We start from the raw sequence: 22,093 nt of genomic DNA on the forward strand, positions 1-22,093 counted from the left end.
ACTGAGGCAAAAAAAGCATTGAATGCCTCCAGTTTTTCTTCATCCCTATTAGTCAGGTGACCCATCTTCAACAAGTATCCGTCCAATGTTTTCTTTAGACCTCCTCCTGCTATTAACATACTTAGAAAAGCCTTTCTTGTTGTCCGACACAACACTGGCCAGTTTCAACTCTAGTTGAGCTTTGGCCTTTCGTGTTTTCTCCCTGCATATGTGAACTACAACTCTGTACTCTTCCTGTGAAGCCTGACCTCGCTTCCAGAGATTGTACAATTTCTTTTTCCTCTTGAGCTCCACGAGGAGTTCCCTGTTCAGCCAAGCCGGTCTTCTGCCCTGCTTGCTTGACTTAGGACACAGTGGAATTGCCTGCTCCTGTGCTTCTAAAAGGTGGTTCTTAAAGACTGACCAGCACTCGTGGACTTCCTAAGTCCTCAAAAGCAGATTCCCAGGGTACTCTGCTAACTAGCTCCCTGAATAGCTTAAAGTTTGCTCTCTTGAAATCCGGGGTAGCAACTCTGCTGACCTTTTTTCTCATTACACTGAAAATTTTCAACTCAACCATTTTGTGATCACTGTGGCCAAGACAGCCACCTACCATCACATCCCCCACGAGTCCTTCTCTATTCACAAATAGCAGGTCTAGGAGGGCATCTTTCCTAGTTGGCTCACTGAGTTCCTGTGACAAGAAGTTATCTTCCACAAACTTCAAGAATTTCCAAGACCTGCTTGTCACAGCAGTATGGTATTCCCAGTTGATGTCTGGGAAGTTGGAATCTCCCGTAAGGACAAGGGCTACCGATCCAGAGATTTCTCCTAATTGCTTATAGAATAACACATCAGTGCTTACATCCTGGCTGGGCAATCAGTAGTAGACACCCACTACAACATCTCCTTTGTTTTCCATCCCCCTAATCCTCACCCAGAGGCTCTCCACCACATCACCGCTAACTGTAAGGGCTGTACAATCAAACCTCTCCTTTACATACAGTGCGACACCTCCACTTCGCCTGCCCTGCCTATCCCTCCTGAACAGCCTGTAGCCCTCCATCCCAGCACTCCAGTCGTGGGACTCATTCCACCAAGTCTCACTAATACCAATGACATCATAGCTCTGGGAACTGACCAACGCTTCCAGTTCATCCTGCTTGTTTCTCATACTGCGTGCGTTGGTGTACAAGCATTTCAGATACACTCCTGAGCCCTCCATGCTCCCAGGAGCAGCGTAAATGATCCCACTAGCATTGCCACCCTCAGGTGATGCCATGCCAACCCTTGGCTTACCAACAGGATTGCAGTAGGTATCCCCTTCCCCCATCAATTCTAGTTTAAAGGTCTCTCGATCAACCCCACCAGCTTATGCCCAAAGACCTGTTTTCCCCATCGGGACAGGTGGATCCCGTCAGGCCTCAGCATACCTTGTCTCTTGAAGGCTCTTCCATGGTTTAAAAACCCAAAGTTTTGGCACAGGTACCAGTCCTGGAGCCAGGTATTGATATCCTGGGCTCGCCTGTTTCTTCCAAGGTCTCCCCCCATTACTGGGAGGATTGAGGAAAATACTACCTGTGCTCCCAGATTTTTTTAGCATTCTTCCCAGGGCTCTGAAGTCTCTTTTGACTGACCTCAGACTTTTTGTTGCGACATCATTAGTACCCACGTGAAAGAGCAGGACTGGATAGTAGTCTGAAGGTTGAACTAGGTTCTTCAGTCTTGTGGTGACGTCCCTAATTCGGGCCCCAGTGAGGCAGCAAACTTCCCTGAAAAGAGGGTCCAGTCTGCAAACAGGTGCTTCCGTTCTGCACAGGAGGGAATCACCAATGACCATAACTCGCCGTTGTTTCTTCTCGGCGCTGGTCTTAATGCAGGTTTTGTTGCAAGGGGTTGGCGTCTCTGATCTTGGCAAGACTGCTTGCACAGGTTCCTCCTCTTTCTCATTATGCACTTCATCTACCAAAGCCAGGGCCTCATACCTGTTCTGTAAGGGTAACTTAGAGGGTAACTTAATGGGTAAGGAGGGGTTTCTCTTACCACTCCGTGCTGTAACCTGCTTCCACCCCTCCTTATCCTTTGTGACACTGCCTTCCTCCTGGCACAAAATAGATCCAGGACCTGCCTCTGTAGTGGCCACGCTGAGTTGGCTTCTATGCATCACAGATGGCAGAGTACAGCTCCATTGATCAATCTCCCCCTCAGACTCTCAAATACTCCTCAGTCTGCTCACCTCCTCCTGCAGCTCGGCCACCAAGCAGAGCAGTTCATCAATCTGGTCACACCTCCCACAGTCTTGCTTGCAATCACTTTCCACCTCTAGGAATATTCCTTCACACATCCCACAGCCGGAAACCTGGGTGGTCACATGCTTGAACAGGAGCTCTGTCTGTGTGGCTGCATTGGTTCTACCAGGTGCTAGAAGCTCAGGATAAGCAGAGGACACTGCTTTTTGCTGGGTGGTCACCATGCTGCCACACACCGCACACCTGCCCGCTGGGAATATATATACTTGTCTGTTGCAATCAGCTGGGCTGATTGTTTTTGCCTGCTTTAATCTCCCATGCTACCAGGTGCAGGCTCCACCCCTTGCTGTCTCTTCCAATCAGCAGGTCCGGGGTCAGTTGCTTGGGGAATGTCCCCTGTTCAGACAAGCCTCTACTTGTCCACGTGTATCCCTTGTGGGGTTTTTTAAAATTACATGAGTAACACACCCTAATCCAAAGGTGTGTTTACTTAGAGGCTTTCGAAGAAAAATACTGAGGTTTCCAAGAAACAAAATGTTTTCTAGATGCACAGAACGTTCACAAGATTGGTTGGAAGGACTTTTAAAAATTTAAATGACTTGCAATAAAATTTTCCCATTGTATTACATTCAAACTTTTAGCATTGAATGTTAACTTATGGCTCCACAGCAAACATACATCAGTCCTCTTCCCTATGAATCACGTACATTTCATGTTTATGATGATGCTGCCATTTAACCCTATATGTAATATACAAGAATAACTGTCATCAGGGGACAAATAAGTTTGAACCATATATCTCAAATAGTGACCAGAACGTTGAATTAATATATACTGTTACACAAATATTTTTACCTCATGAATAAGGAAAAGCAAAAAAGTGAAGCCCAAGAAGAAATATCTAGAAACTTAAATGATATATACATTTTCAAAAATATATTTGTATATTTAAAATTGTCTTTCCAAAGTCCGGATTCTCAGAGCATAGATTTCAAAGTCATTACAAGGCAGGCTTAGGGCAAGCAGCTACTTGAGAATTACACATGAATGAGATACTTCTCTGCTCAAAGAGAGCTCTGAGAAAGAAGCTGTATATTGGTATATTCAGCTGTTCTGAGCTTTAAATGCATATAGGAAGTAGCATGTGTATATTCAATACTTTTTTTTTTAAATCAAAAAGGTAAAAAAAATTACTAAGAGCTGAATACTTCAAAAACAATATAGTTTGAATCACTACAAACAGTTTTTACTAAAACATTAGCCTTGTGGGCTTAAAACAGTTATAAAAAGAAATAAGCATCCAATGTCAACATCATCTTAATGCAAAGATTTTCTGTAGAAGTATCTCCTGAATTACAACACTGGTGTTATAAATACGATGTGATAGAAATGACTCAGGGAAGAGAAAACAGCAACAAAGAGGACTACTTCCTAGTCCTTGCCACTAGTCTTCCACATTCAGTACAGCCTACCACCCCTGCTGCATTAACATCCCCTAATGTAACTAGAAAACAACGTTTTCCCCAAACTCTCACCACTATTTCTCTTCTTCACCATGGTACTTTCTGGTACAACATATTGGGGGAAGGGGGGGTGGGTGCATGTAGTTTTGTTGCACCTTTTGAATTGAAAGTTAATTTAGGAGTAATCCTTTTTATCAGATATATGTCTAACAGTCTGATAATTTGCTGTGTGCCAAAACACTTAACCCAAAAGAGTAAAGCAGACTTCATATGCTACAACCAAAGAGAAAACAAGCTTTTTATCACAGAGACAGGAACATGCTCTAATTTTCAGCATGCTATTTGGGGGAAAAAAGTTCCTAAGTAGTGAAACAAAAATACAAGTTTTTAACTACTGCAAACAGCTCTAATATGAATTAAATTATTACTTACCAAAATCTACTCTTGTTAGTATGCACTGCATTGGATGGTCAGTTGTATGCCTCGTTGTTGTTGCACCACTTTCATAACAAGTTGCACACAAATCGTAATCGTAGCAAATTAAACACTTGTATCTGCGACCTCGAAAATTTCCTTTTAAACATGCATCACAGCTGACACCTGTGAAAAAAGAAAATTGCTTGAAAACAACAATAATTTCACATTGTTTTCATGATACAGATTTGTTGCTATCGCCCCCCAACAAGAGGAATTCAGCTGAGAAGCTTTTATGCAGCTGATGCACAATAAGACTCAATTTTAAGCATATTTATATCTTTAAAAAGGCAATAATCATCCAAAGTGAAAGTCAAACTCAAAGTAAAATAAAAACCAGTCAAGCACTTGGCATGGTTTAGCCCCAGCCGACAACTAAGCAACACACAGCCGCTCGCTCGCTCCCCCCGCAGTGGGATGGGGGAGATAATCGGAAGGGTAAAAGTGAGAAAACTCGTGGGTTGAGATAAAGACAGTTTAATAGGGAAAGCAGAAGCCGTGCACGCAAAAAGCAAAACAAGGAATTCATTCACTCCTTCCCATGGGCAGGCAGGTGTTCAGCCATCTCCAGGAAAGCAGGGCTCCATCACGCATAATGGTTACTTGGGAAGACAAACTCCATAACTCTGAACATCCCCCCCCTTCCTTCTTCCCCAGCTTTATATGCTGAGCATGATGTCATAGGGTATGGAATAGCCCTTTAGTCAGTTTGGATCAACTATCCTGGCTGTGTCCCCTCCCAGCTTCTTCTGCACCTGGCAGAGCATGGGAAGCTGAAAAGTCCTTGACTAGTGCAGCAACAACTAAAACATCTCTGTATTATCAACACTGCTTTCAGCACAAATCCAAAACATAGCTTCATACCAGCCACTATAAAGAAAATTAACTCTATCTCAGCTGAAACCAGGACAGCACTCAAAACGGCAATGGGTTAGGCTATAAATTCTTTTTAATCACTTCCCCCCCCCCCCCCCCCCCCCGATCGGAAGCTTGGTTCAAAACACTCTCGAGGTTAAATAGTACAGTGGTTGATCTGGAAGTTTTGTGAAAACAAGCAAACAAAGAAAAAGCCCACAGCAGACTATCCCACAAGCCACACAAAAACACGCACCACCACCACCACCACCACATAATGCCATCCCTCCCTGGCTTTTATGTTTATTTTTATACTTTCTAATAGTTCCATTCTGAAGAATACCACAACCATTTTTTACAATGTATACATATCTGGGAGCAGAAATTTGGGTCTTCTATTTTGAAGTACAGAAGAACTTTGAATACATCTTAATTTTATGTTGCATCAGCTCTTCAGCTTCTTCCTTTTGCAAGTTCAATCTTTGCACTGTAAATCAGTCACACTGCCTGTGTCAGAAAAAGGCTTCATTATCTTCTAAAGATTTTTTCAATTTTCTCTGTGTCATTTCAGCTCTCTGCTGTTAATTTAGATAAGGGCAAAGGAAGCATCATCATCTTCTGATCTGTCAAAGCTCACAAAAACTTCTTTCACTTGCAATAGTAAATTAAGGACCTTAATGAAAGTAACTAATGTGTACAACACGTGATATTTTGATCGAAGTCCTCTTTCAGGATCAATTTAAACAAGCTTTTCATACTTCAGTGCAAATGCAGAAAACGTTATAGAAACAATGTTATTGGAAGAAAGCACTGACACTGACTCCAAGAGGATTAGTAGAGGAAGATCAACAAGGTCTCAAAACTGCAAATAACCCAATGACCGTTTCCTAACTATAAATTCTATGATCAGATAAGAAACTAGTATTAACACAAGTCACCACTACTACTTGCAATGTTAGGTCCAGAACACGAAATTAAATTACATAGAGAGAATCCTCTCAACATCTCTCCAAGCTAGTATTTCTTCATATCACTCTAAACTACCATGTTTTCATTTTGATAACCTGACAGCAGGTGGCATAACACACTACTTTCATAACCTTTAATGTAACAGGAGAAGAAAGTGTCAAGAAAAAAAAAAAGCCTTATAAGTTCAGCTCTTCTTTTTAACCCATACACTGTGTTAATTAAAATTTTAGAAGTTTGCCTCTCTACCCCTTAAAAAAAAAAACAAACAACCCACATTGAAAGATAACAGAATGCCAAATTGAACTGGATGTATCCATATTAGTCTCAGGTTTTGAGGAAAAACACACACTCAGGAAGGGTTCCATTATAAGCAGGGAACAAAAAGAACAAACAAATAAATAAGTTGTGAAAAGAATTCAGATTCTTCATGAAGTTCTGATTTACATGACATGTTAATGACTTTTTAAAAGCTTTTAAAGTTAATTCCTATTCCATGGAAACTGTTTTGCATCTTCTCCAGAACGACCTTATGGAAATGACCACAGAAGAGAAATAATCTGGTTTATTTTTAAATAAAGTTTTTGATGCATTTTACCTTAGAAAATAGCAAGGAGACTTTTTCAGTTATTTCTACTGTCAACTATCAATACACAAATACAGATGTAGACTGATAAACAGGCCCAAATAATGACATTTATACCAGTGTACCCTCTCCTCACAATCAGAATAACTGGAGCTACCAGGTCTAGTTAAAAAACTTGTTGCTCATGGACAAAAACATGCTTGCTTTTTAATGCAACAGTACTCCACTAGAGGGTAGCATTGAGCTAAAAGCCTAAAGATATTGTACTCATTTTACCTTTTAATGATCAAACCTCACTCCTAAAGGCATCTTCAACGGTATTCCCTTCTCGGTAATATCAATCAATTTCTACAGGTAAACATTTTGAATTTATGGATGAATCAAGAAATGCATAACAGTCCCATGAATATTAAAAAAAAAAAAGGTTGTTTTCCTTTAACACATTGGACTCACTATTCTGGTATGTCAAGTTAACCACATTTTTCACCCCTATCATGGCTGAAGAAGTTATCACACAAGCATTTTATATGCAACATGCTTAATACTAACATAGTAAAAATATATATAGTTCCATATTTATTCACATCTTCCCAATCAAATATAATTTATTCCTATACTATAAAAATTGGTTAATTTCTAATAAAAATAAACATAAAAGAGGAGCTAAGTATTTATCAGATTAAGAGGAACATCTGATCTAACATCAAGAAAAGGAGAATAGTGCTGAAAAATATTAGTGTTCAAATACCACCTTGCACTGGGATTAATTTTTGAAACTAAAAACAAAACTCAGATGTGAAATCTAATAAGATAGCCTGAACATCCAAAATGAAAAAATGAGTAGCCTTGAATAAGCAGAAATAACAACTTGTTTTCCCTCTGAACAGTAAAAGGCTTTTCCATTTGACTTCCCCAAATACTATGGACAATCAAGATAATATTAAGAGCAGGTAAATATAACATAGGAAATTTCACATTCAGCTCATACAAGATACACAAGACTTCAGGCTTATCAAAAGACCTCAGGAATAGCATTTCAAAGACATCAGTCTGAGATAAAATTTTAAATAACTTGCTTCCCTTTATGAGTCTTACCCAAGACTGGCTCTATCCTGTTTCAGTATTTCACAGAAAAAGCACAGAAATATTGAATTCCACTTAACTACTAGACAAAGTAGGAACAACACTTCAATGTAAATATAAAACAGTTAAAGAGAACACATCCATTGTAAACAAAGAAGCACTCTTTACTTGAAGACATTAAGCCACAATTACTTCCTACTCAGAACGTATACCCAAGAAAGATAACAAATTTTAATTAGAATAAGTAACAGTTGCAAAGTAGAGAGTAATAACTCATCCCTTCACAATCAAATTAAAAGACATAGTCTATGGTCGCCGAGACGAGCAGCTCCGGTGCCGGCATGATCCGCAGCGGAGCGCTCTAGCGCGGTGTACAAGGGGATTTCCTGAACCGGGGAAACCTCAGGGGAGCGGAGACAGCTGCCAGGAGCCCACAGCTCGCGCGACAGCAGCTGAAGAGACCTAGGCAGGGCCAGGAGCAACGACAGCCAAGCCCCTAGGGAGCGCTAGCGACCAGGGCGGGCAAACAGCGCGTAGCGCAGCAGTTTGCATGGAAAGGCGCTGTAACTCTGCCGGCCCGACCAGGGAGCAATGGTATCCACCTGGCAGAAAGCCATGGCCTCTCTAAACTCTGCACCCACCACGACTGACACAGCAGAGCTCCAGTGGGAATACACTGCTACCCAGGTGGCAGGCTACAGGCTGTGCCCTACTCTTATGCCAGTACTGGATGGCAGTAGTGACCACACCTGTAGGAGGTGCACCCAGGTAGAGGAACTCCTCAGCTTAGTGGCAGAGCTCTGGGAGGAGGTGAGCAGGTTGAGGAGTATCAGGGAGTCCAAGAGAGAGAGAGACCAACCACTGGAATCGCACCCTACCTTCCCTGAGACAGGCCCAACAGGCAGACAGGATGCATGATATGGAGGATTCCCTATCCTCTCTCCTCCTGGCTGAACGCAGTGACTTAAGGGATAGGGGGCAATGGCAACAAGTTCCTGCCTGGCACAGCAGGCGCGTCTCCTCTGTGACTACCCCACCTTCCCAGGTGCCCTTGTATAACAGGTATGAGGCTCTGCAAGTGGAACCAAACAATGACAAGGATGATGGTTCATCTAGCTTGGAGGTGTCGCCAAGGTTAAGTCAGCCTATGCCCTGCGTCAAAACTGCTTCCATAAAGAAAAAAGATGAGTTACTGTCATAGGAGACTCCCTTCTGAAGGGAACAGAAGGCCCAATTTCTTAGGAAAGTCTGCTGCCTCCCTGGGGCCTGGATTAAAGAAGTGAAGAGAAAACTTCCTACCCTGGTACAGCCCTCAGATTATTATCCAGTATTGTTTTTTCAGGTAGGCAGCGATGAAGCTGCAACTAGAAGCCTGAGGACAATCAAAAGAGACTTCAGGGCCTTGGGATGACTGGTTAAGGGATCAGGAGCACAAGTAGTGTTCTCCTCTATCCTTCCAGTTGCAGGGAAGGAACAGGAAGACCCAGCTGATCGATACCTGGCTCCGAGCCTGGTGTCACCGGCAAAATTTTGGGGTTTTTTTGATCATGGGTCAGTCTACATGACACCAGGCCTGCTGGCGACAGACGGGGTACACCTGTCTCAAAGGGGGAAAAGGATCTTTGTGCAGGAGTTAGCAGAGCTCACTGAAAGAGCTTTAAACTAGATTTGAAGGGGGAAAGGGATAAAACCAGGCCTGCTAGAGATAAGCCTGGGGGGGCAGCATGCCAACGTTTGAGGGACAGTGTGCTAGCGAGGTCCTTCAGTCTGCTCCACAATGTGCTGAGCACACAGGAGCGCATTTGAAATGTCCCTGTACTAATGCGCGCAGCACCCTAGCCATCGCAGTGGAGGTAGGGGATGGAGATCCATGCGGCAGCAAAGACGCAAGGGTTATGAATGTGTTAGAATCCACAGAAGCGCCTGAGAATGGTCACGTAGAAATTAGGGCTTCTCCTCCCAAAAAGGTGGCAGGATCAATAGCCCAACTGAAGTGCATCTACACCAAAGCACACAGCATGGGCAACAAACAGGAGGAGCTGGAAGCCATTGTACACCAGGAAAACTATGATATAGTTGCCATCACAGAAACATAGTGGGATGACTCACACAACTGGAGTGCTGCAATGGATGGCTATAAACTCTTCAGAAGGGATAGGCAAGGAAGGAGAGGTGGTGGGGTAGCCCTGTATGTTAGGGAGCATCTAGAGCTTGACGATGGTGATGAAAGCATCAAGTGTTTATGGGTAAGAATCAGGGGGAAGGCCAACAAGGCAGATATTGTGGTGGGAGTCTGTTACAGACCACCCAACCAGGATGAAGAGGCAGACGAAATATTCTATAAGCAGCTGGGAGAAGCCTCACAATCGCTAGCCCTTGTTCTCGTGGGGGACTTCAACTTGCCAGATGTCTGCTGGAAATACAACACAGCAGAGAGGAAACAGTCTAGGAGGTTCCTGGAGTGTGTGGCAGATGACTTCCTGACACAGCTGGTGAGTGAGCCAACTAGGGAAGGTGCCCCGCTGGGCCTGTTGTTTGCGAACAGAGAAGGACTTCTGAGTGATGTGACGGTTGGAAGCTGTCTCGGGCACAGCGATCTTGAAATGATACAGTTTTTGATTCTTGGAGAAGTAAGGAGGGGGGTCAGCAGAACTGCTGTCTTGGACTTCCGGAGGGCAGACTTTGGCCTGTTTAGGAGCCTGGTTGACAGAGTCCCTTGGGAAGCAGTCCTGAAGGGCAAAGGAGTCCAGGAAGGCTGGACATTCTTCCAGAAGGAAATCTTAAAGGCACAGGAGCAGGCCATCCCCATGTGCCGAAAGACGAGCCAGCGGGGAAGAAGACCGGCCTGGCTGAGCAGAGAGCTTTGGCTGGAACTCAGGAAAAAAAGGAGAGTTTATGACCTTTGGAAAAAGGGGCAGGCAACTCAGGAGGACTACAAAGATGTCGTGAGGTTATGCAGGGAGAAAATTAGAAGGGCCAAAGTCCAACTAGAACGTAATCTGGCTACTGCCGTAAAAGACAATAAAAAATGTTTCTATAAATAGATTAACAATGAAAGGAAGGCTAAGGAGAATCTCCATCCTTTATTGGATGCAGGGGGAAACACAGTGACAACGGATGAGGAAAAGGCCGAGGTACTTAATGCCTTCTTTGCCTCAGTCTTTACTAGTAAGACCAGTTGTTCTCAGGGTACCCAGCCCCCTGAGCTGGAAGACAGGGACGGGGAGCAGAATGAAGCCCCCATAATCCAAGGGGAAATGGTTAGCGACCTGATACACCACTTCTTAGACACACACAAGTCTATGGGGCTGGATGGGATCCACCCAAGAGTACTGAGGGAGCTGGCAAAAGTGCTCACCAAGCCACTTTCAATCCTTTATCAGCAGTCCTGGCTAACTGGGGAGGTCCCAGTTGACTGGAGGCTAGCAAATGTGACGCCCATCTACAAGAAGGGCTGGAAGGAGGATCCGGGGAACTACAGGCCTGTCAGCCTGACCTCGGTGCCAGGGAAGATTATGGAGCAGATCATCCTGAGTGCCATCACACAGCACGTACAGGACAACCAGGTGATCAGGCCCAGTCAGCATGGGTTTATGAAAGGCAGGTCCTGCTTAACTAACCTGATCTCCTTCTATGACAGGGTGACCTGCTTAGTGGATGAGGGAAAGGCTGTGAATGTTGTCTACCTAGACTTTAGTAAAGCCTTTGACACCGTTTCCCACAGCATTCTCCTGGAGAAACTGGCTGCTCATGGCTTGGACGGGCATACTCTTCGCTGGGTAAAGAACTGGCTGGATGGCCAGGCCCAAAGAGTGGTGGTGAATGGAGTTCATACCTGTTGTACTCGGCCCTGGTGAGGCCGCACCTCGAATACTGTGTTCAGTTTTGGGCCCCTCACTACAAGAAGGACATTGAGGTGCTGGAGCGTGTCCAGAGAAGGGCAATGAAGCTGGTGAAGGGTCTAGAGCAGAAGTCTTATGAGGAGCGGCTGAGGGAACTGGGGTTGTTTAGCCTGGAGAAAAGGAGGCTGAGGGGAGACCTTATTGCTCTCTACAACTACCTGAAAGGAGGTTGTAGAGAGGTGGGGGTCGGTCTCTTCTCCCAAGTAACAAGCGATAGGACAAGAGGAAACGGCCTCAAGTTGCACCAGGGGAGGTTTAGATTGGATATTAGGAAAAAATTCTTCACCGAAAGGGTTATCAAGTATTGGAACAGGCTGCCCAGGGAAGTGGTTGAGTCGCCATCCCTGGAGGTATTTAAAAGACATGTAGATGTGGCACTTGGGGACATGGTTTAGTGGTGGACTTGGCAGTGCTAGGTTAATGGTTGGACTTGATCGTAAGGTCTTTTCCAACCTAAATGATTCTATGATTCTATTTCAATTGGCATGACAAAGCGGCCATGTGAAGGATATTTTCAAACCACATGAAAGATGTCTCGAAGATGAATTGTCATCAGAAGTGAAAAGCTCAAGATCTAAGCTGCCCAAACTATAAAGCAGTGCAAACTTCACTCATCAATAGACTAAGTCAGCACTAGAACTCAGTAGCTAGTTTTCTTATGAAGAATGCATGGTCAAGGGGAATCATACAGTGAAACTGAAGTATTCAGTTGTTTCTTGCTCTCTGCCTCAAACATTATGAAGCATTGCACATTTAGCAATATTTTGGGATGCATATTTAATTTTTATAAATACCAAAGGGAGAAAAGATTATCCCCTAATCACTATGAAACCTACTTAAAATGGACATGAAACCTGCATCTGAAGTATTCAAGTAGAAAATGTTCCTGGCTAAGAAAGCTCAATGAGGACAGCAAGATTTAGTTGTGGATACAGAACAGTATCTCAAGGTTAGAAAAACCATTTAGACTAAACCCCTTTAGTTTTAGCAGGACACTGAAGCAATGCAGTGTTTGTGGCTAGTTCCAGTAATGTAACATTCCAGTTAAGCGTTCAAGAACTAGCCTTCTGGCCTGTAACTTGATTACAGTCCTTCCTTCATTAATACAGAAAGTAAGGATTACCAAATCCTTTTGGTATCCTACGTACGTACAAAACTAGCCTAACAATTATCTCTTCTCCAGAAGAAAAGTGCCAGTTATCTAAACTTTTCTTCCTAACTTATACGGAGTGCTAAGAAAGTTGATCCTTCTCAGACTAATGGAATTACATGCAAGAATACCACTGAATTTCAGCATGCAACATCATCCTACAGCAGCATAGAAAAGGAAGCAACCAGACTAAAGTGTTTCCAAAATTAATTGGTAAGACTGAGGCTGCAGCCAAAGGCAAGGTAGATTTGTAGTTGAATAGAAAGGAAGAAGAAAACCAGGCCTATATTAGGCCAGAATGGCAGAAGAGTTATTGTTCTCCAAATGAGACTCTTCCTCTCTCCCCCAACCTGGAGTAGAAGCAGATCCCCAGATCTTGTTCTCCCTGTTATCAACAAACTTGTGGAGTCCACTGCTACAGCATCTGATACTTGTCTGACCCTATTCTAAAGATATGAGCACCATCCAGTACTGCTGAGCCAGTGAGTTTCAGCTCTGCTCATAACACATATGGGTGTAAACAAGATGTTAAAAGGAGTTGTTTCACTTTGCTTTCACACCCCAGATTCTAGAAGTTACATGTAAAAAGTGCAAGTCATCTAGAAAGCAAATAGCAAGTGATTAATAAGCACCCAATGAAGTTTGACTTGCCCAACACTCTACAATAGACACGTGGCAGAGGTACAGTCAGTTCTCCACAGCAATATATTAAACATGAATCTATCATTTTCCTTCCTGAACTTCCCGACATACATATCAGCTCTTTCAAGAAAAGCAGCAATGATTTTTTTTTTGGGGGGGGGGGCAGAATCACCTCCCTCAACCTGCTGGCCACACTTCTTTTGATACAGCCCAGGATACGACTGGCTTTCTGGGATGCAAGCACACAATGCTGGCTCATGTCCAATTTTTCATCCACCAGTATATCCCCAAGTCCTTCTCTGCAGGGCTGCTCTCAATCCATTCATCTCCCAGTCTGTACTGATAGTGATGGTTGCCCTGACCCAGGTGCAGGACCTTGCACTTGGCCTTGTTGAACTTCATGAGGTTTACATAGGCCCACTCCTCAAGCCTGTCAAGGTCCCTCTGGATGGCAGCCCTTCCCTCTAGTGAATCAACTGCACCACTCAGCTTGGTGTCATCTGCAAACTTGCTGAGGATGCACTCAATCCCACTGTCTGTGTCATTGATGAAGATATTAAACAGTATTGGTCCCAATACGGACCCTTGAGGGACATCACTTGTTACTGGTTTCCACTTGGACATTGAGCCATTGACTAGAACTCTTTGGACATGGCCATCCAGCCAATTCCTTATCTATTTATAACAGTCCATCCGTCAAACCCACCTCTCTCCAGTTTAGAGGCAAGAATGTTGTGGGGGACCGTATCAAAGGCCTTACAGAAGTCCAGGTAGATGACATCCGTAGCTCTTCCCTTGTCCACTGATGCAGTCACTCCATCGTAGAAGGCCTCTAGATTAGTCAGGCACAATTTGCCCTTGCTGAAGCCATGTTGGCTGCCTCTAATCACCTCCCTGCCTTCCATATGGTTCAACATGTCTTCCAGGAGGATCTGCTCCATGATCTTACTGGGCATGGAGGTGAGGCTGACTGGTTGGTAGTTCCTAGGGTCCTCCTTTGTACCCTTTTTAAAAATGGGCGTGACGTTTCCCTTTTCTCCAGTCGCTGGAGACTTCGCCTGACTGCCATGACTTTTCAAATATGATGGAGTGGCTTGACAACTACATCAGCCAATTCTCTCATGACCTTGGGATACATCTCATCAGGTCCCATGGACCTGTGTACGTTCAGGTTCCTCAGGTGGTCTCAAACTTGATCTTTTATTGCGATGGGAGGGACTTTGTTCCCCGTCCCTGCTTTGAGGTTCAGGGGCTCGAGAGATGTAGGAAGAGAGATTGCCAGTGAAAATTGAGGCAAAAAAATTGTTGAGTACCTCTTGAGTACATCTATCATACCAGGAAAGGGCATGCCACAGCTAACACCAATGCTACAGGCCTAAGAATAATCTTGCAACCCAAGTATAAACACCAAGTGCTTAATTTTTCCCTTTTATATTATATCACTGAAACAGTTTCACTACCACCCTAGGTGGAACAGTCTGTTGGCCAAAGCTGTTTTCTTACAATCCTAGCTGGATGTCATAACATAGATTACTAGTAGATCCAGGGAATGCAGTTTATTTTTAAATGTATTCAATACAAGGTTACATTCAAACAAGTGATCAAGTTCACTGAACTTTGCCCCACCCCCACCCCACCCCAAAATCACTAAACTACTGATGCTATCAAGTTGATTATCACAAGAACCAAGCCACTGAGAGGATACAATACAAATACTTCTACGGGATAAAATATAAACATTACCCATTTATACTAAAGTAGATTAGAATGGGTTCTATATCAAAACACTCTAGGTATAACTTGGATCAGTTTCTGCCAATATTAAACATATACTCTCTCTCAATATGCCAAGAAAATAAATCAGTTCTAAGGATTTACATGCAAATCTGCAGATGCTTTCAGCTCTTCAAGTATACCTCTGGGACACCAAGTACATGAATCAGAGACTCCTTTAATTAGACACTTTTGAAAACTGGACCTGCTCTCTAGACAGCATTTGACACACAACAAAACACACACAGAAGAGTGACAAAAAAGGAGAAAGCAAACAATGGGAACAAGTGATATACCTGATTAGGCTTCAGAGAACTAAGTAGTATGGCTCAGTTGAGCAGACAAACTGCCTTCATCTTAACTCATACTATTATAGACTTAACCAAGCTTTTTCTTTCAGCCACTGGTTACTTAACATATCTGGCAATAGTACAACTCAATTTTCCTTGTAAACTCTTACCTTTACACAAGGCTAGGTGGAAATTGCCTATTCTATTTAAAAGGTACAGTCTGTTAGGAGGTGCTGAAGCTGGTAGCTCAATAAAGGCAAGGCTACCACAGTGCCATACCCCCAGGTCCAAAGAGTAGCAAGACTGAGTTGAGCATGTATTTCCAATAGGCACACATGCACACAATACATACACACAAAGCCAACCACACAGATCAACACTGACAGAAAAATACAGCAGCACTCTCACAAACAGCACCAATGGCCTGTTCCTCTCTCTGGCTGATCAGGATGAAAGCCTGTTAATGGAAAACATATACATATGTACAATATGAATCCTTCCAGTAACTGACCCCTAGATCCCTAGTCTCCCCCATTCCTAGTAACAGGGCATGTGAACTCCCAAGGCCTGCAAGCCCCACTTCAGCTGCTGGTACTCAGACCTCATGTATGCGTACATACACACACACATACTGTGGATTCCTCCAGTAACTGGCCTTAGATACTCAGTCTATCCAGTAGCTGGCCCCTGGATCCCCTGGTCTTCCATTTGCCTCACACAAAGACACACACACACACACACACAGGTCTCTCCAGTAGCTCATCCGGACTTATGGCCTTTCCAGTAGCTGTCTCTCAGACCCTCTGGTCTCTCTAGTAACTGATCCAGACTTACAGCCTCTCTGATACCTGGCTCCCAAGCCTCTCATCCTACTTTCCAGCTAGTCCAGCTTGAAGTTTACTAGCTATTACACGCACCCACACAACTGGAAGGCACTCCAGTTGCTGGGACCTCAGGCTCATGAGCCCCTATAATTCCACGGCCCCTTCTCCAGTTGCTGACATCTAGACCTCCATACACACACGTGCACACAAAATAGAGAACCTCCTCACCTAGAAAAAATAGTTAGGGAGTTTAATAAGACAGGACAGACTGCGCTGATCAGGCACAGGGCATGGCCAGACAAGCGTACTGATCAGCAACCTGTTTACATGTGACTGGGCCTTTTATCCCCTTATCCCTCTATTTTCCCATGCTTATTCCTCTCCTCTCCAATTGATACCTCCCTTCCCTTGCCTTTGGGCCTTCCCCTAAATACCCCATACTAAGTCTTGCACAATCCCAAAATGCTCTTCCCCTGCATCCTATGAGTCCCTGAAGGCAGAACACACACACATACCCATCCCCCAGAGCCTGCACAGTAATATAAGGAGAGCCTCTCTTGTTGACTCCTCTCAGCAGGTCTCACACCCAGACAATGGGCTGACTTGCAAAAATAAGGGTTTCTTTGAACCCAAAATAATACAAGTGTACTGAAAAAACTTATAGTAGAACATAAAAAAAAACCCTACGCTAGATCATTTAAATATTACCCATGTTCTACCTTAAGGAATTCTCAAACATTTTCTTACAAATGGAAACATAACAAAGAGAATGGCTTCACAACCACTCCCACTCACATCACAGAGAATCTCTCTTTTCAGTCAGATAACACCCACAGAAACTACAATTGCTTACAAGGAAAAGCAATACTAGGAAAGTACTGTCTTTAATATGGGAATTGTACGCTCTTTATAATAAAAAGCCTCAAGAACTTTCATGCCTACTTCAGTCAAGCTTTAAACTTGTTCCGTTCCTCTCCCCACCTTCTTTCACTCACTACTGCACATGCTTCTTAGCTATTGGCTTGTATTTTCCCCAAATACACCACCCAAACATCTGCCTGCCATACCACACATCCATCTTGCTTTCTCTTGGTCTCATAAGCAAGGGTCAACCCCGTTGGCTTCATGATTCAAAGTTTCTAATTTCTCTCCTGTTGGCATACACAGGAAGTATCCAAAATATGATCCCCTTACAGTCTTGCATCATTTTTACACGCCTCAGATCTATTTCTCAACATAAAGTGCCTAAACATTCCTCCCTAACAGTACGTGAACACAAGGAAAGTAGTAAAAACAAGTGACAAAACAACTTCACATATACCAATAAAGACTTTAAGAGCCATCACTGACCTACGGATCACAGTTAATGCAATCACAGAATAACTTATGTGGGAAGGGACTTCCGAAGGTTTCTGGTCTAACCCCCTACTTAAAGTAGGGCCAATGAGAGCAAATTGCGCAGGGCCTTGTCCAGTTGAGGTTTGAATACCTCCAAGGATGAAGATATCACCACCTCTCTGGGACCCTGTTCCAGCATTTAACCACCCTCATGGGGGACAAAGGTTTTTCCTTATATTTAATCAGGATTTCCCATGTTCCAACTTGTTGCCCATTTCCTCTTGTCCTATCCTTGCATGCCTCTGAGAAGAGACTGGCTCCGACTGGCTCCATCTTCTCTACTCCCTCCCATTAGGTAGTTTTAGACAGCAATGATATCTCCCCAAGCCTTAGCTTCAAGAGATCTGGGTTTGTTCAGCCTCTCTTCACATATCACATGCTCCAGTCCCCAACTATCTTGGTAGCCCCTGCTAGACTCACTCCAATACATCACAGAATCATAGAATGGTTTGGGTTGGAAGGGACCTTTAAAGATCACCTAGTCCAATCCCCCTGCCATGGGCAGGGACATCTTCAACTAGATCAGGCTGCTCAGAGCCCCATCCAGCCTGACCTTGAATGTTTCCAGGGATGGAGCATCTACAACCTCTCTGGGCAACCTGTTCCAGTGTCTCACCACCCTCATCGTAAAGAATTTCTTCCTTATATCTAGTCTGAATCTACCCTATTATAGTTTAAAACCATTGCCCCTTGTCCTATCACTACAGGCCTTGGTAAAAATTGTCTCTCTTTCTTATAAGCCCCCTTTCTATATCGAAAGGCCACAATAAGGTCTACCCAGAGCCTTCTCTTCTCCAGGCTGGAACAACCCCAACTCTCTCAGCCTTTCTTCAGAGGAGAGGTGTTCCAGCCCTCTGACCCCTTTTATGGCCCTCCCCTGGACCCGCTCTAACAGGTCCATGTCTTTCCTGTACTGAGGACCCCAGAGCTGGATGCAGTACTCCAGGTGGGGTCTCACCAGAGCAGAGTAGAGGGGCAGAATCACCTCCCTCAACCTGCTGGCCATGCTTCTTTTGATACAGCCCAGGATATGATTGGTTTTCTGGGCTGCGAGCTCACATTGCTAGCTCATGTCCAATTTTTCATCCACCAGTATATCCCCAAGTCCTTCTCTGCAGGGCTGCTCTCAATCCATTCATCCCCCAGCCTGTATTGATACTGGGGGTTGCCTCGACCCAGGTGCAGGACTTGGCCTTGTTGAACCTCATGAGGTTCATACAGGCCCACTTCTCGAGCTTGTCCAGGTCTCTATGAATGGCATCCCATCCCTCAGGCATGTCAACCGCACCACACGTCCATGTCAGTCTTGTACTAGGGAGCCCAGAACTGGACACACAAGATCACACCTGGAGTCCCAAGTGCTGAACAGAAGGAAAGAATCTCTTCCTTCGACCTGCTATTACGCTCTTGCTAACAACAGCCCAGTATTTGGTTGGCCTTCACTACAAGGGCATACTGCTGTCTCATATTCAACTTGTCCACCAGGACCCTCATGTCCTTTTCTACAAAGCTGCTTTCTAGCCAGTTGGTGCTCAGCCTGAACTGATGTGGGGTGTTATACCTCCCCAGGTGCAGGATTTGGCATTTGTCCTTGTTGAACTGCACGAGGTACCTGCCAGCCCATTTCTCCAGCCTGTTGAGGTCCCTCTGAATAACAGCCCAGCCTTATAACATATTGACTGCTCCCCACAATTTGGTCTTATCTGCAAACTTGCAGAGAGGGGACAAAGTTGCATTATCCAGTTGTTAACAGACATTAAACAGTATTGGCCCCAATATCCATCTCTAAAAGATACCACTAGTAATTGGCCACCAGTTGGACTTTGCACTGCTGATCACAACCCTCCAAGTCCAGCTAATTTTCCACCCACCTTATCATCCACTTCACCAAACTTGTGAGGTATGGAGACCACATCAAAAGCCTTTCTAAAGTCAACATCCACTGTTTTCCCCCTTGTCCACACAGCCAGTCATCGCAGAGAGGGCAATCGGGCACGATTTACCCTTGGTAAACCCATGCTGGCTACTTGCAATCACCTTCTTGCGCTTCATGTTCTCAGACATGACTTCCAGAAGGATTTGTTCCTTAACTTTTCCAAGGACTGAGGCAAGGCTAACCAGCCTGTAGTTTCCCAGATCCTCCCTTCTTGAAAATGGGAGTAATGTTTGTTCCCCCCCACCCCCACGTCATCAGGAACCTCTCCCAATCACCATGGCCTTTCAAAGATGACAGAGTGGGCTCACAATAACATGAGCCAGTTCCCTCAGCACCCTCAGATGCATCCCATGTGGTCCCATGGACTTGTGAATCTGCAATTGGCTTAAGTGGTCCCTAACTTAATCTTTGTCTACTGTGGGCAATACTTCACTCCCACAAACCGTCACTAGGCTCTGGGACCTGAGAGGCCAGAAGGCAGACCTTACCAGTGAAAACCAAGGCAAAGTGGCATCTAGTACCTAAGTACCTCAGCCTTTTCCATGTTCATTGAGGAGAAAACTGGGCCTCTTGCTGTCAATGTAACCCTTCCTGCTGTCCTCCACATCCCTCTCTAGTTGCGACTCCAGCTGATCTCAGGCTTTCCTAACTCCATCCCTGCATGCTCAGACAATGTCCTGGGCTCCCCACAGCTCTATAAAAACTCTTGATACACTCAAGATCATCCTAGCATTATCATTGGTGCCCACATGCATGAGCAAAAAGAGGTAATATTCCAAGGGCCAGATGAGTCTTTGCTCTTTCTGCAACTGCCCAAATCCAAGCCCCTGATAAGCAACAAGCCTCCCAAGACTGCAAGTCAGGCTGGCAGATGGATGCCTCAATCCCCTACAGGAGGCCTCCAACTATCATCACCCACCACTTCCTCTTGGTGAGGAATCTTTCATAATTCAGTTTTTCACTATAAATTAACACAAGTGAAACTGCTATGCTTTTTAAATTAGAGTATGTGTGAAAACCCATCCTCTGAAAATAAAAATCTGATCCACAACAAAAACATTTTGCAGCTTCACTTTTAGTCTAATGCAGCTAGAAGAGACATCACTGACTACAGTTGGGAAAAAGCAAATTCATAATTCTGTCAACACCAGATAGCAACGGATCAACATACTGTAGAGAACAAATAAGAAATATAATTTTATCAGCCTCACTATTACAGTGCCATACAATCCAAATCATATTAGGAAATTTCATGACAAGAAGAGAGAATTCACTTTTATTTCTACAAAACAGAAGAATCACATGCAATTTAAAAACAAAAAGTCATCTATTTCTGCATGTCTAGAAACTGAAAACACATTAAGACCATTACTTAGAGCATTTATTTTTATTTGGGGACAGTGACTCCAAAGTAGTTCCCTTAAAATAGTCACTGTGGGTTTATGCTCAACATAAACCCCTTTCAAAAGGCTTAGTACAGAATCCCAAATTTACTAATTGACTTACTGAACAAGACACATACATACCAAGTTTTAAAAAATTAGAACATTAAACTTGAAGCCAAAAAGCTTTTTCCTAAATTTAAAGTGATTCTATGCTACAGAGATATTTTCCTTTATTTGCTGAACTAGCTTTCTGAAAATACAAACTTTAGTATACTATTATGTTGAAATATATGATGCAACATTGTATTTAATAAGTCATTGCATCAACACACATGTATCCCACTCCATAGATTGAGACACAAGCAGAGAGAGCATCAAAATCCAGGTCTCATGATTCCTAATTATATACTCAGACCCCAAGGTGCAACTACAAAAAGAAAAGGCACAAAATAGTATAATATTATTTAATAGTATTTTAACAGGCTGGGGAGGGGGTGTCAACTATATTAACACAAGTTTAACAAATCTTCACCAGGACAATTATTATTTCAGTGACCTGTCTATTAGAAAAGAAAAGCTTACAAAATGCTTGAGAATTAGGAGATTTTAAATAAAGCTAGAAATCTAGAAGCAGCTACTCTGTCAATTATACCTTTTATATGATGCAGTCACATTCAGAAAAATCACAATTGATTATCTAAGATTCCCCTTGATCTTTAAGTCAGTATATTTTAGTCTTGTTCACTTATTCAGAAAAGCAAGTTTTTTGATCTAATATTTAGCTAAAGGAATTGGATAACAACTGAGATACAGTCAGCATTTCGGACTTAAAAAGTCTGCTAGGTGGCAAAATAAGACCCAGTAGTTCTGATAAACAACAGGAGAGAATATAGATTTGATTGAGGCTCACAACTGAACAATAAATAGCAGTATGATAAAAAATGCCTGTAGAAGCTAGGATATGAAAATATTGTGATCTCTGGACTACATTAATGTCATGAAACAGGAAAAGCATGAGTCTCTGATCTGCATATAAAAGGTAAGAGAAAAGACAATGCTGTAAGTTAGTTCAAAAGAAAGATCCAGTGCTCTTTTGCTGCAAGCATAGTATGTTTTTACATGTATTGACCACTAGAAG

General features: G+C 43.5%; 1 protein-coding gene across 3 annotated transcripts in view; it reads right to left on the reverse strand.

Moving 5' to 3' along the window:
- Positions 1–22,093, reverse strand: part of LOC142403082 (E3 ubiquitin-protein ligase KCMF1-like) — an 81,576-nt gene that overhangs the window by 43,260 nt on the left and 16,223 nt on the right. For all 3 annotated transcript variants that reach the window (XM_075489241.1, XM_075489240.1, XM_075489243.1), the window contains exon 2: positions 4,124–4,291. In XM_075489241.1, coding sequence (XP_075345356.1) covers positions 4,124–4,291 — 168 coding nt within the window. The remainder of the gene's footprint in view (positions 1–4,123; positions 4,292–22,093) is intronic.

The sequence above is a fragment of the Mycteria americana genome, assembly GCF_035582795.1.
Source record: "Mycteria americana isolate JAX WOST 10 ecotype Jacksonville Zoo and Gardens chromosome W unlocalized genomic scaffold, USCA_MyAme_1.0 Scaffold_33, whole genome shotgun sequence".
Classification (NCBI taxonomy): domain Eukaryota; kingdom Metazoa; phylum Chordata; class Aves; order Ciconiiformes; family Ciconiidae; genus Mycteria; species Mycteria americana.